Source organism: Camelus bactrianus, chromosome 1 (genome assembly GCF_048773025.1).
Source record: "Camelus bactrianus isolate YW-2024 breed Bactrian camel chromosome 1, ASM4877302v1, whole genome shotgun sequence".
In the NCBI taxonomy this organism is placed as follows: Eukaryota; Metazoa; Chordata; class Mammalia; order Artiodactyla; family Camelidae; genus Camelus; species Camelus bactrianus.
This window is the reverse complement of record NC_133539.1, coordinates 13,247,878-13,261,565: the sequence shown is the minus strand read 5'-3', so window position 1 is coordinate 13,261,565 and position 13,688 is coordinate 13,247,878. Positions and strand designations below refer to the sequence as shown.

The 13,688-nt window shown below is 40.0% G+C and overlaps 1 protein-coding gene across 6 annotated transcripts in view; it reads right to left on the bottom strand.

Moving 5' to 3' along the window:
• GRIK1 (glutamate ionotropic receptor kainate type subunit 1) overlaps positions 1 to 13,688 on the bottom strand; it is a 354,894-nt gene that overhangs the window by 112,497 nt on the left and 228,709 nt on the right. For all 6 annotated transcript variants that reach the window (XM_074360752.1, XM_074360753.1, XM_074360763.1 and 3 more), the window contains exon 4: positions 11,540 to 11,721. In XM_074360752.1, the coding sequence (XP_074216853.1) occupies positions 11,540 to 11,721 (182 nt within the window). The remainder of the gene's footprint in view (positions 1 to 11,539; positions 11,722 to 13,688) is intronic.

The window sequence follows — 13,688 nt, the reverse complement described above, 5'->3', positions numbered from 1 at the left end:
ACATCACATTTCAACCCAATCATTTTCCAGAAGGCAATGCACTGCTGTGACGACAGTAACAAAAAGTCCTCCACAAACCCACAGCCTGTATTGCTAAGATCAATTCATATGTCACAAATAATTGGCATAATGCTGCTATCATAGTAGCAGAAACTTAAAACGGAACCTGGAGTGTGCCTAGGCAATTCTGAGGTATTCTTGTAATATTTATAAGGGTTTTTATTACTGCTTCTTTCCACTGAAAAATAGGTGTCTTAGAAGTTTACACTGACTATTCTGAAATGTATTGCTCCTTTTATAGCCTTCTTAATATCAGGATAAATTCTAAACCATCAGACAGGGTTTCTAGTCAATATTTCTAGTGGACAACTTCCAAATGTGAGACATACAATGGGATTAACTAATGGTTTCACTGCAAGTTAGAAATACGTTACTTCAGCATAAGAATGACCTTCAGGAAACCAGTTGAATAATATCAAGTCTCAGAGAAGCAATTTTAAGAAGAAGGTTCGAACTCTAGGGTGCAGCTCCTCCTCAGCTGCCAACTGTGGTACTTAAGGCTGCGTTTACGCTATCCTCTGAGCCAAATGCTCTTTTGGCAACACAATTTTTAATGCTGGTCTTCAGTAGAACATCTAGGTATAAGCAGCCCTTTAGATCAGCCTTTATTGGTGCAAAAAAAGGCTCACATGAAACACTGAATGATTATAACCTGTATCTACAAAGGTAACAGTGGAATGTATAGAAAAATAGCATTGGTTCCTGTAAAATCATAACATAGAAAACTACCCATCTCCTTATGGAGTAGGCTGAATATTGGTCCCCTAAAAATGTCCACATCCTTATTTTAAGAATATGTTAGTATGTTACTTTACATGACAAAAGGAACTTTGCAGATGTGATAAAGTTAAGAATCTTAATTTACTGGGCGATTATTCTGGATTATCCAGGTGGGCCCAATGTTATCACAAGGGTCTTTGTAAGATGGAAGCAGAAGGGTCCAAGGCAGAGAGGTGATGTGAAGATGGAAACAGAGGGGAAAAAATTCAGTGTGATGTGGGACCACAAGTTGAAGAACGAGGACAGCCTTTAGAAGCTGAACAAGGCAAGGAATTAGATTCTTCCTGAAGCCTTCAGAAGGACTATAGCCCTGTCAACACCTTGACTTTAGGCTGCTGAACTGTAAGAGAATAAATTTGTATTGTTTTAAGCCACTACATTTGTGATGATTCATTGCAACAGCAATAGGAAACCAACAGATCTCATTTGCTCATCTTTCTCTGATTATGGTCTATGAGGTTGCACAGTTTTGGTGTATTGATACCAAGTGCATTTATCAAGAGGAGAAATGGCTTGTTTAAAGTTGAAAACTTTCTCAGTTTCTCTGTGCCCCTCCATTCATATACACACAGTAACCACATGCCTGCACACAGACACAAGCTACCCACAAAGAGAGTCTCGGGTTTTCCTTCCACTGGAAGGTGGTGCTATGCCATTTGCAAACCCAGGCCACAGTCCTCCTGCCTCCCAGTGAAATCAGAAAAAGCAAAGGATATTCCACAAAGTGTTGGTGAATTGAACAGCTGTACTATTTGGGAGTGTCTTTCAGTCTGAATTTCTTTGTAAGCTTCTCTCTCCAGACAAATGATCAGAAGGAGAAGGGAAGCTGACCCTAACAGATATTAATAAGTGGAGTGGAGACCAATGGGGTTTGGTTTAGCTTCAGAAGATAATCTAACTAGAAGAGCCACCTGGCATCACTCAGGTGCACAACAGAAGAGATTATGCTATTTAAAGAGAACAGACTGCTGACCACAGAGCAGAAAACAAGACTTCCCTTGGCAGAACAAAGCAGGCAACCTGGCAAATGGGAGTGAGCAGAGCTTTGGAAGATTACATGAACATAAACAATAGACTCTCTGCAACATCCAGGGGAAACTGGTGGAAAGGTGAGGTATCGGAAAGACTACGGTGGAAGAAAAGTTTTCACAGCAGAGAACTGAACAAATCCAGAAGCTGGAGAGTTAACAGAGAGTATGTTGCTTGCACTGTAATCTTTTTGCAATAAGCTTCTTTCATACTGGTGGTAATAAAAACGACACCTGAAATTTGCATGAAGATATACTTCTGAGGGAGAGACAGTCATGCAGCCGTTAAACGGTGGTCTTGCTTGTCTCATGATGTATCTGTAGTACCCTGAAGTCATCCGCAGATTTTTTGGCTTTTTGAATGACTGTTTTGCCAATTTATCTAATAACTGCCAGGCTTAGAAAGCAATTATTTATGTCATTGTTTCTCAGTGAGTTAGCGTCTCCAAAGAACTTTTTAAAAATACCGATGCCTGTATCCCACCCCTAAATACGCTGATTTATTTGGTCTGGTGTATGTTCTAGGCATTGGTATCTGTGCTGTCAATACTCTCCAGGTGATATATACAGCTGGAGCTGAGAACCACTGATTTATATTAACCAAGCTCATATTTTTAAGTCATAAGAATAATGATCACAGTTACTGGTTGCTGAGTGCTACAACCTGGCCACTGCTGCCATAGGTTCTTTATCTACTGCTGGGGAAGAAGTGTTATCCTCAATGTATGGATCTGAAAGAGAGTATAATTATAGTATACATACTCAGGTTTATTCAGGTTTGATTTCAATCCTGGGCTCTTTGTGCTGTTTGTTTATTCATTGATAATAGGTATAAGTCAGTACTTTGCACGAAGTCCTTCTGGACTTCAAGAATCCAAATAAAAACATATGAGAGCAAAGTTAGAAGGACGGGAGCTGGAGCGTTATTTTGAGGAATGGATCCATCAAGCCAAGAGAGCTTGGTAAGTTGCCTCTCTATTTTGAAGGGAGCCTCTTGTCCAGAGAGCTGGGCCCCACTGTCCATGGCTTTGCCGTGGGTGGTGCTGCAGGTACCGTGAGAGGAGCCTCACTCACTTTTCCCACTTCTGTCCAGAATTCAGACCTACACAGCTCGTCTGTTACAGTATCTTTTTAGATATTTGAATTAATTAGATCTTAATTTTAAATCTCTTTAGTGATGTTTGGGAAGAACTTTAATCTCTTTAATGGAATCAGCTTTCATCAAGAAAGGATCATTTGTAAAAAGAATTATAACAAGTTTTTGTTGTTGTTACAATTGTGTAATAGACATAATAACAGATTTTTTTGTAGAGTTGATGTTACAGTGGTAGTGGGCACAAGGTGTGGAGGGCACTGCATGGCACGCTAAACAATGTACCCTTTATACTTAAGGCAATAACGGAGGGGGGCACTCGGAACTTTCACACATGAGAGGGATAAAGTCAGATTTTTTATTTAGAATGAACACTGTATGAGGCTACATGGAGGCTGGATGGAGAAAAGGAGGGAGAGGGGACTTGTGGCAGGGAGATCATTTCGTTCTAGTGCAGGAGGAAAATGATGAGAGAGGTGGAGAAAAGGAGGTAGAATCTGAAACATATTTAGAGGGCAGAGTCTACGACATTCAGTAACTAGCAGGAAAGGTGAAGGGGAGTCAAGGGGATTCCCTAGGTTTCTGGCTTGAGTAACTGAATGGTGTTTCTAGTTATCAAGACAGGGAGAGGAGGAGAAACTGGCTCGCTGGAGGAAGGATGAGGAGGAAGATGCAATGTGTTAAGTCTGATACGGAGATTTAACGACATTGGACAGGATCTTCCTAAGGCAGGGAGACTTGTTAATTTAGGCTGAAAGGAAGTTTGGGAACCACTGGTGTGATATGGCGCGGGGGTTGGGTTGGGAAGTGCTGTGTCACCCTTGTAGCTCTGTAGTACCGTGTCACTAATAATACTGGTGATGCTGGTCTCTAACACGTGGGATGTTCCGTGCACCGGTGGTGGGCTTAATACCTTATAGGCATTGTCACATTTAATTCTTCTCGGAACCGCGTGAGGCAGGTGCTATGACATTCCTATCTTACAGTTGTAACAAATCACAAGTCACTAAGTCCTCTACCAAACAGCTCCATCTAAAACACTGGAATTTTCATGGTATTTTATGCCCCCTGGCACAGTCTTTAGCACATAGGAAACATCTAATAGCTGTTGCCTGAATAAATGGTGCAATTGACATCTTACAGAGTCACCATTATGACAGAAATGTTGTGGCTGACAGTCACGGGGAAAGTAGGGTGGAAGGGTCCTTTTGGTAAAATCTTGCATTTATGAAGGGTTGAAGAAGCAGATGAGGTTAACATAACAGAGTGATTTTTAACTTACTTCAGCCTTCTTTAGGGAATCTGAGTGAAGCCTTGGTTCCTGTCCCCTGAGACAGGCACACTGATGGACGTGGACATCTTCAAAATTTTGAGTAGAGCTGAGCTTCACTGATCTCACTATAGGTTTAAGACACGCTTTGATATACACATCTTCAAATTCTTTAAATGGTTCCTTTTAAATCCCCAGCCCCCTTCTATTGCAAGGATAATTTATCACCTATTTATGGCCAAATTTTGATGTACCTGGAATTAAGTATTCGAGCATTTCTGAGGCATCTATGTGATTTTTATTACCTCTCAATTCAGATTGAAACAAATTTAAGTCCTTTTCCAAATCTACTCTTCGGAGGTTTTTGAGAATCCTCAAAAAGGCATCATCCACACTGAGGACATAGACAAATTGCAACCCCCTCAAGTAAATTGTTGATTACTCATAGAGCTCAATTAATTCTTGTGTATATTTAATAACATACTCATATCTATGAACTGCTCTTTACAGCCCAAACTATGTGCTCAGGAAATGTAAATAGATTCTAATATCTGAGAGAAACATAATTAGGATGGGGATGTGCTGCCAAAGTAATTATATAACATAGTACAAATTATCATCTAGCTAGTATAAATTGAGATTCATCATTATTACATTGTCAGGACTTATCCAAAGTAATGAACTTATCATCAGTTAAGTGTCTCAAAGACAACCAAAGGATTCCAAAAACCTTAACAAAAGAATGAACTGCTTAATTACTTCCCCATTTCTTTGAGAGCCCACTAAGTACAAGGCAATGTGTTAAGTCCTTTATGTCTAGACCCTAGTTAAGAGGATTCTTGATTACTTGTATGCATGGAAGCTCGGTGCTGAAGGGAAGCTTAGCAAGATTAGAATCCAGCAATCCTATTTTACAGATGAAGTGACTGGGTTGAAGAGGAATAAACAGACTTGCTCAAAGTAGCATATTTAGAGGGTCTAAGAAACCACATGAGACCTTGGTTTGAAATTCCAGCCTTACCATTGAGTGTATGCCTTGGAATCTCATTTTTCTCGTCTGTAACATGGAATATTTTGAGATGATAAAAAGATATTATCTTAGCCAAATGCATAGAATATTCTGGCACATAATGACTATCCAAGAAATGGTATTTATTTTATTATATTAGGGGAAGAGCAGAACTTGCAACTGGATCTCCCAGCTTTTACCTAAGAGTAGTCATAGTCCCTTACTGCTTTAGAAATTAGCTTCATGGTCTCCATCCAGTTTATTGGCATCGTATGGCTAAGCTCTTATGACATTCATTTTTAAGGTCTCTTTTACCTGAAGGTGGCAGAGATTTGGGGTTTTGCTGTTGTTTTCACTGTTGTACCTTTAGCACCTTCAATCAGTGCTCAGAAAAAATCTGTGTTGAATGAAAGAATGAATTTCTCTACCATGTCCCTACCACATCCTCCACTCTCTTCAATATAAGCAGCATTTCTTGAAGGCTTGTGTAAGCTAGAAATGATTGTATATTTGAGGAAAAAAGGAAGCAATTGCATTTAAGAAGTGCAAAGCTACACTAAAATGTGTTCTGCATTCCATTACGAGGAGAATCAATTGATATCTTGGTGTACGTAACAGTAGCAGAACAGGATATTTTGTTTTCCTTTTAAATGCTGACATGTTTCAAATCCAAGCCTAGCCACTTGTTGGCTCTGTGACCTTGGGGAAGTTACATAATCTCTCTGAGCTCTGTCAGTTTCTTGTACACAGAATTTTATCTTAAAAAAATTAAATGACCGATGCATTTCACCTCCTTAGCACCATGCCTGGCACAGTGTTGAGTACATGGTGGCTCCTAAGGTCTTGAGCTTATTCTATGTGTTTATGATTAGGAATAATGGACTTGAGGATCTGACTTAGTGGGTGCAGTTTCCAAACACAGGTTTTCAACCTCTTAGCGTAGCACAGCTGTACTGCTTGACTTGATGTTTTCTGTCCTAAGGGATGAAGACTGATGGTGCCTCTGTCCTGCAGAAACATAAAATGAAACCCATCTAACCACCTCGGCTTGCCTTGGTCACAGCTCTTAGGCATAACTATATGAGAAAAGAATCAATGCACAAAATTATTTGATTAATCAGCATTGCCATTGCACTTCCTAGCAAAGGGAAGCTGAACATTAAAGAATACATTTTCTCCCTGGCCTTGTTTTTATGCTAACTGAAAGAAAAGAAAAATAAAAAATAAAAACAAGAGCAGGCAAATGTTGACAGGAGAAAATGCAATACAATTCTACAAAATATTTTGGTACTAAAATGTTTTATGGAGACTAATGGCTCAATTATAGCTTAATACTCATTGCCACGAGTGTTGTAAGGGGGAAAACATCTCCCCCCCTGATGTGCTTGTTCATGTAAACAAGAGAAAAGGCTTCCTGAGTCAGAAACAGTATGTTCAAGCTCACCCACTGGTCACTCTCCAGTTCAGGGAATTGTCCCAGTCCTGAAGCAGCTTCCCTGCTGGATGGAGCAACACTGCGTCTCCTCCCCCTCCATCAGAGAACCATTAGGTTCCGGCTGCTGTGCTTGAAATAGTGACTTGCTTTCTCAGTCCTAGTACAAGATTTGAAAACAACGATGCAGTTTTCCAAAGAGGCAAATTTATTTTTGGGAAGTGGGATCATTGGTTCTAGTGCATTACTGTTCTTAATGACATAGGATTTCAGGATTGTATGAAATTTTCCTTTTGAGGAAACTGAGGCACAGAGGAACAACTTGTTCAACCATGCTTGGCAGAGTTGAGAGTTCAGCATACTGAATCGGGTGGAAGGAAGGTGATTTTGGAGATTACTTACTTATTAAGAGCTTCTAGCCCAGTTCTTGGATTATTCATTTCAGTTATTCAGCAGAGATGCACTGAGCACTCACTGTGTGTCAAATAATGTAGCAGATGTGGGGGATTTGGGAGAACAAGACAAAAAAGGCTTCTATCCTCTTGGAGCTTACACTGTAGAAGGGGATACTGATAACAAAAGAATCAATATCCTTAATTAATTATAGATTTTTATTAGGGTTACAGAGCAACTAAGGTGGTAAGGAATGAGAAAGGAGTTCCTTCTCCTTTATCTCCCAATCATGAAGGCTTAGGTGAGGCCAGCTTTGGAAAAGAATGATCCAGGTTTTAGCAAGTGCAAGGGCCATAAAATAGGGAAGGGAAGGCATGTTGTGTGGCTGGGCAGAGTGCCCCTGGAACAGCATCCTGGAGGCGGGAGGCTGGCAGGGAGGCTGGGTCATGTCATGTAGGTCACAGAGTTTTGCATGAAAAGCGTGCTCAGTAGATATAATTATGACTGTCCCTGAGCTTCAGTTTTTATTTGCAAAAAAAAAAAAAAAAAAGCCAATAAAAATTACAGCAAGGGTTATTATGTCCATTCAAGGAGATGCTTGCTTATCACCCAGCATGGTGCTAGGCAGATTACGAGTTCCCTGCCTACAGTCTTCTTACCCTATGCCCTTTAAATTCATCTGCCACCAGCCATACCCTCGGTAGAATCATACTCGGTAGAAGTGAGTGAGGGGGCAAGTGTGGTGGAGAGTGAGGAGTCAGTGGGAGGAGAGTGGGACTTGGGGGAGGTAGGAGTGAGGAGGACCTGGGGACCTAGGATTTCCACATTAAAGCAGATTAAAGAGAGACCATCAAGATGCCTGCTGGGAGGTGGTGGGTGGATGGATGGGTCCCATGTATATGCTGCTGGTTGTTGGGGACACTGTTGGGCTGCAGAAATTCATGAAGACAGTCTGTTCGTCTGAGAGCCCTGCTCCTCTGTAGCCTAATCAAGTCCTGACATTTGAATTTTTAACTAATTTTGGGGAAATAACTTTTCAGATTCTCATCATATAGTACTTGTTCAATGTGAATAGGAATGATTACTTTGCTGAAGTGATTAGCATGCCAAAGAAAAACTATAGAATTTTCCCCAATTTTTACTTTTAGATAAATGTCAAATATCTTCTTTAAAGTGCATTCGATTTCTTTTTTTCTTCTTAAGAATCATTAAAAAGTAGCAAAATATGATGAAGGTACAGGGAAGTATAGAAATAATGGGAAATGTGCATGAGAAGAAAGCCAGGTTACCCTGGCAGAGAAAATTTTCTCAGCAGTGATTTTAGTCACCAAAGAAGTAAAAGCTGTTAATACTAATTTCATCTAAAGGAGACGAGCAGCGAGTGGTGGTGTTTTTCTCAGATACTTCTGGAAGCATAATTCAGAGTGGAATGGTTATCTGTTCTGAAATGAGGGCCACTTGTGGTCAAGTGGGCACACAAGCCCTGGGATTAGGTGGTCTGGAGGCCACAGGGCAGCGAGGCTGTTCAGAGAGTGACCTTGTGTGAGGCACTCGACCTATCTGAGCTTCAGTTTTCTCAACTCTGAAGTGAGAATGCCAAATTAGCCTCAGGATAAATGGGGACAGCACGAGATGAGATACAGGATGCTAGATACCAGCTTTGTCACCTCAGTTAAAAAAAAAAAAAATCTTTCCTTCCTCCTTTTCCCTCAGAAGAAAGAGATTGGTTGAGTGGTGGCTGGAATTAGGACCCTGAACTCCTGAACCCTCAGCCTCCCTAGAAATTCTCTGCAGACAGATGCAGGGAAAGTCCTTGTCTTTGTTTCTACATGTTGTTGCCCAGGGCTAATGGAGCAAGTTAAATTGAATCACAGGGAGTACTAGTACCCCATTTTGACTAGAATCAAAGGTCCTAAGGTCTTCAATATCACTTTTCAAATCATAACCACCTCTTGGAGGTCCAAAGGAAGCCCATTAAATCAACCTGGGTCCTTTGCTGTGATTTAAAAAAAAAGAGCAATAATTCTTTCACATGCAGTAAGGTAGGGGTTTCATGCTGGAACCTTTAAAAAAGGTTCTCCTTCCCTCCCAATGTTTGTAGATCATTGGTCCAGAACAAAGAGGGGATGAACAGATCCTTTATTCACTTCCCCTAATCTTACCACTTGCATGATTAGGGAAAGTAAACACAAGATAAAACAGGATAAGACAGGATGGAGAAAGTGTCCATGTCAATGGTTAGTGCCAAGCTGAACTATCCCTACTTCCCCTTGTCCCTGCCAGATATTTCTTGGGAGGGGTCCTCTTAGATGGTTTTCTGTGTGTGTGTGCGTGTGTGTGTTTTAATTTCCTTTAAATGATATAATCTCTATGCTATAAGAAAAGAACCATTTATATCAAAGGAACTTTATATCCACATTTATCAAATTAGAGGAGGAGAAACTCTAGCAGCCCCTCCCCGTGGCCACCATGCACATCTCTTGCCTCTTCCAAACCTGCCCGTTGGGAGAGATATGGCCAGTTATGTGAGCCAAAAGGATTTCTAACCAAGAGAAGGCTCATCAGCAAATCATTCTCTTAAATGTAACAGAAGTCCCTGGCTTCTGCTATAAAACACTCTTGGGAAGGGACGCTTCTTTGCATTTTGAGGGCTACACATAAAATCAGGGCGTTTTTTTCCTCAGTTCTGGTCGACACTCCACTACACACTTTAATGACTGTATTAAAATTCTCAAATGAAGCCTTAAGATAAAGGGCAGCAGATTATATTCATTCACCTTTAAAGTTCTCTAGTTGCTGACATTACTGCAACATGCTTGCTTTCTTTACTGAGATATATTTATAGTAGCTAGAGATTTGTGAATGCAGCTGTGGTCTAGAGGTAAGTGACAGGTGCTCTGCCTAACTTGAGAAGCAGCGTGTCACAGTGGCGAATGCATCCAATGGGATAAAGTAGGCTGAGTGTTAGATCCTGGCCGTGTTACTCTGGGGAAGTCATTTCACCTCCTACAAAGTAAGAGAATTAGCCTTGACGATGTCTATGATTGCTCTCAACCATAACCTTAAATAACGTCTATGATTCAAAACAGATTTTTAGTATAATCTTGCAGGCGATAAGAGAGACCTCTAGTCCACTTTTCTGATTATCTACTTATAGTGAAATTGACATTTTAACTCTGCACTCAATGGCTTCAGAGAGATGCCCTTCAAGTGTGAGATACAGCACTGGACATTCAGGCTAGATGACCGCTCCAGGAGAGCTCTTCCAAGCGATTCAGACACTCACAGATCTGCATTTGTGTGGAAGGGTTGGTCTGTTTGTGAAATTAGTGCCCATTACCAGTCAACCACACAGCACACCCCAGTCCTTTTAAACTAGGGAATACTATATCAGCTTGGACCATTTTAGATAAGTACATTGCTTTATGCCACAGTAACTATTTAAATTACATACATAAATATAACCTGACTATTTCCCCCTACTTCCCCCCAGTTCAATTCTCTGGTCTTTTATTAATACTTCTATTTTAATCATCTCGCTTGCTTTTCCCATTGTCCTTGTCTATGCTATTTTCTCAGCCTCGGTACTTTTGGCATTTTAGGTTACATAGTTCTTTGGGTTTTTTTTTTTGTGGGGGAGGTGTCTTGTGTCTTATAGGATGTTTAGCAATATCTCTGGCCTCCAATTACTAGTTGTCAGTAGAGTGCCACTGTCCCCAATATGACAACCAAAATGTCTCCAAACATTGGCAAAAGTCCCTGTGGTGGGTTAAGTCACTCCGGGCTGAGAACCACTCTGTGCTTAATCTTCTTTTTTTTTTTTTTCAATTCTGATTTTTCTTTCTTGGACATAAGAACAATGCTATATCCTGAAGGGCTTGGAAAGTATTACTCTGTTATTATCATTCTTAACATTCTAACATCTTTCACTTATGTAAGGTTTCACAATTTATCAAGCATCTCCACCCACACTATCCGTGGAGATTTAATTCATGCCAGCTCATTGTCTGTAACAAATTAGCAGAGGGAGGCATCTTTTCTGTGACTGTCCCTGTGCCCTTTTTTCCAACATGCTTGGAATCTTGCATGTTTGATAAGAGGTCTTGCCCCGAGGAAGATGTGTTTAGGACAAGTCAGGCCTTGTGTAATGAAAGCTGGCTTGGTCTTTCAAAGAGTCATAAAATAAGACACGTTTAATCACCTTGAAATGATACCCTTCTCAATCTCTGCTGGCAGGGTCTACAAATCTGCCAATACATACTCAAGATGGCACATCTACAGCTACATACCAACAGGTGGCTTCAGTGAGGACTGAGTCCCACGGCTCTTTAAAAGTGTTCTGAATACTGCAGTCCTCAGCCTAAACTGGACTGCTGGGGTCTTATCACGCTGCACTAAGTGAGAGCAGATGGCATTTTTGAGAAAGAGAAATGAGCATATCCCCCGCATTTTCACCTTCTCCCTACCCTCTTACCTGCTTAAGGATTTCAGCAGCTGTTTCGTGTGAACAATCAAATATCACATAGAACTCCTTGCCTTTCTTCATCTCCTTGAGTAAAGGCTTGGCATCTTTATTCCCAGAGGGCAGCTGGCGGATTTTGATTTTAATGTTGTATCTGGAGGGAGCTTTGATGAGCTCTTGCAGACGAATTAGACCTGGAAAATGACATCCAGTCACACAACAGACTGTTCTGTCCAGAGTATTTGCTTATTGCCATTTATAGTCGAACTCATATATCATTCCCAAAGTGTATCAAGGGTCCACCTACCTAAAGGTTACATTGTTGACTTCTCATTTGTCATTCCTCTTTTATGGTGAATTATATATATTTTCCTTGTGTGGGCATGTGTGGCTAGAAGCACAATTTTCCCAACAGCACTTGGAATTTTTTAGAATGCAGTGTTCCTCTCCAGCTTTCAGCCAACACCGTAACTCTAACAAACCAAGTTTGTAATTGTAAAACTTTTGTAAACAAAAAGTGCTCAAAGTTTCCAAAGGTGCTTAGTGAAATGGATAACACCTTCTCACTTGGAAAAAAAAAAAAAAAAAAAAAAGAACACTAGAATTTCTCGGGGACATAAATCTCTGAAAACCTTTCATCAAAAACATTTATATATAACATACCATTTACCAGCTAATTAGTTGGTCTGTTTTACATAATTTTCCAGTTCTCACCATATAAGCTATTTATAAATGGCTTATTATATTTTCTTTCTGATGTAATTGAACATTGAATTGGAAAATCCTTTCTTGGTTTAAAAGAAAAGACCATAGAATTTTGAAAGATTATGATAATAAAGGCAGAAACAACATTGTTTAAAAATCTGCCATTGGTAATTGTAGAAAAGAATGCAGCCAAGTAACTTGACGGAGAATGTTTAATTCAGCACAAATATAAATCTATTGAGCTGCACCATTTTTTTTTTTTTTTTAGTAGAAGTGCTTAACTAGGGTGAGACCAACAGCTCTATAAAGCCTCTATCTTATTTCCCCTAATGTTAACTGGTGCTGGCTACACTGCTTGATGTTGGCTCTCACCCAAGGACTCCCATTGGAAAATTGAATTTTTTTTTTATTACACAGTCTGTGCCTTCCGAATGTGTCAGCTTCAAGTAATCAATAGGAAATGTTAAGTTATCACTATTCAGATAAAGATTGTAGTATGCACTGTGCAAGATACAGCACGGATGACAGCCACCTCTGGACTTGGCACACTTCTTTTATTTTATTTAGTTATTTGTTTCCTCCAGAAGCAACATTTGTGTGTGTCTAAGATGTTATGTTTCCTCTAAGACCTTGGACAGGTGTGGTTATGAAGTACAGTAAACTTGTAGGCTACTGTTCAGAGTCAAATGGACCAGGGCAAGGAAGGGAGGACTTGTAGAACCACATCAAGATTTAGTGCTCATTATCCTTTTTAACTTTTTTAACATAAAAATTGAAATTTTTAAAATGATAGCTTTCCTGGACTCCTGCTTTTCCAATCAGTCAACATGGCTGATAGCTTACTTCCAGAATTGCTTGTCCTGAGCTCCTGAACGACCGATGAGTACCAATGAAAGAAAACTGAGCATATGGACTTCTGTGTTTGTTAATCCTCACGGCAATCCTATGAAGCAAGTGTTATTATCTTCATCATTTCATCATTTCAAGTAAGAAAATCAGAGCAATGAAGTAACTTACTCAAGTTTACAAATATAGGGGGAGCTATGGCCTCAGACCGTCTGTGGGTCCAGTGCCTAATCTTTCCACGTTACCATCCTGCCGTACAGATAAAAATTGTTGGTCCCGAGGGAACAGATTCAGCTTTGGGTTATTTGATGAGATGGGGAAACAGTAGAAACAGGGACCTATTCTACTTTCTTTTTTACTCCAGGCTACTTGTAATTCTCTGTGGGGTTTACTGTCCTCCTGCTTTGCAATCACTTCCTTTTTTTTTTTTTTTTTTTTTTTTTTAAAGCATGACCACAAGGGAGATCAATGTGGCCTTTAAATAAACTAGGACAAAAAAAAAAAAAAACATTTAAAAAATGCATTTCATAGTCTGCAAATGAACTGCTCTTTTTTTCTTTGCTAAATGAAATGTCAATCTTGACATGCATTTCCTGTCATGATGACTTAT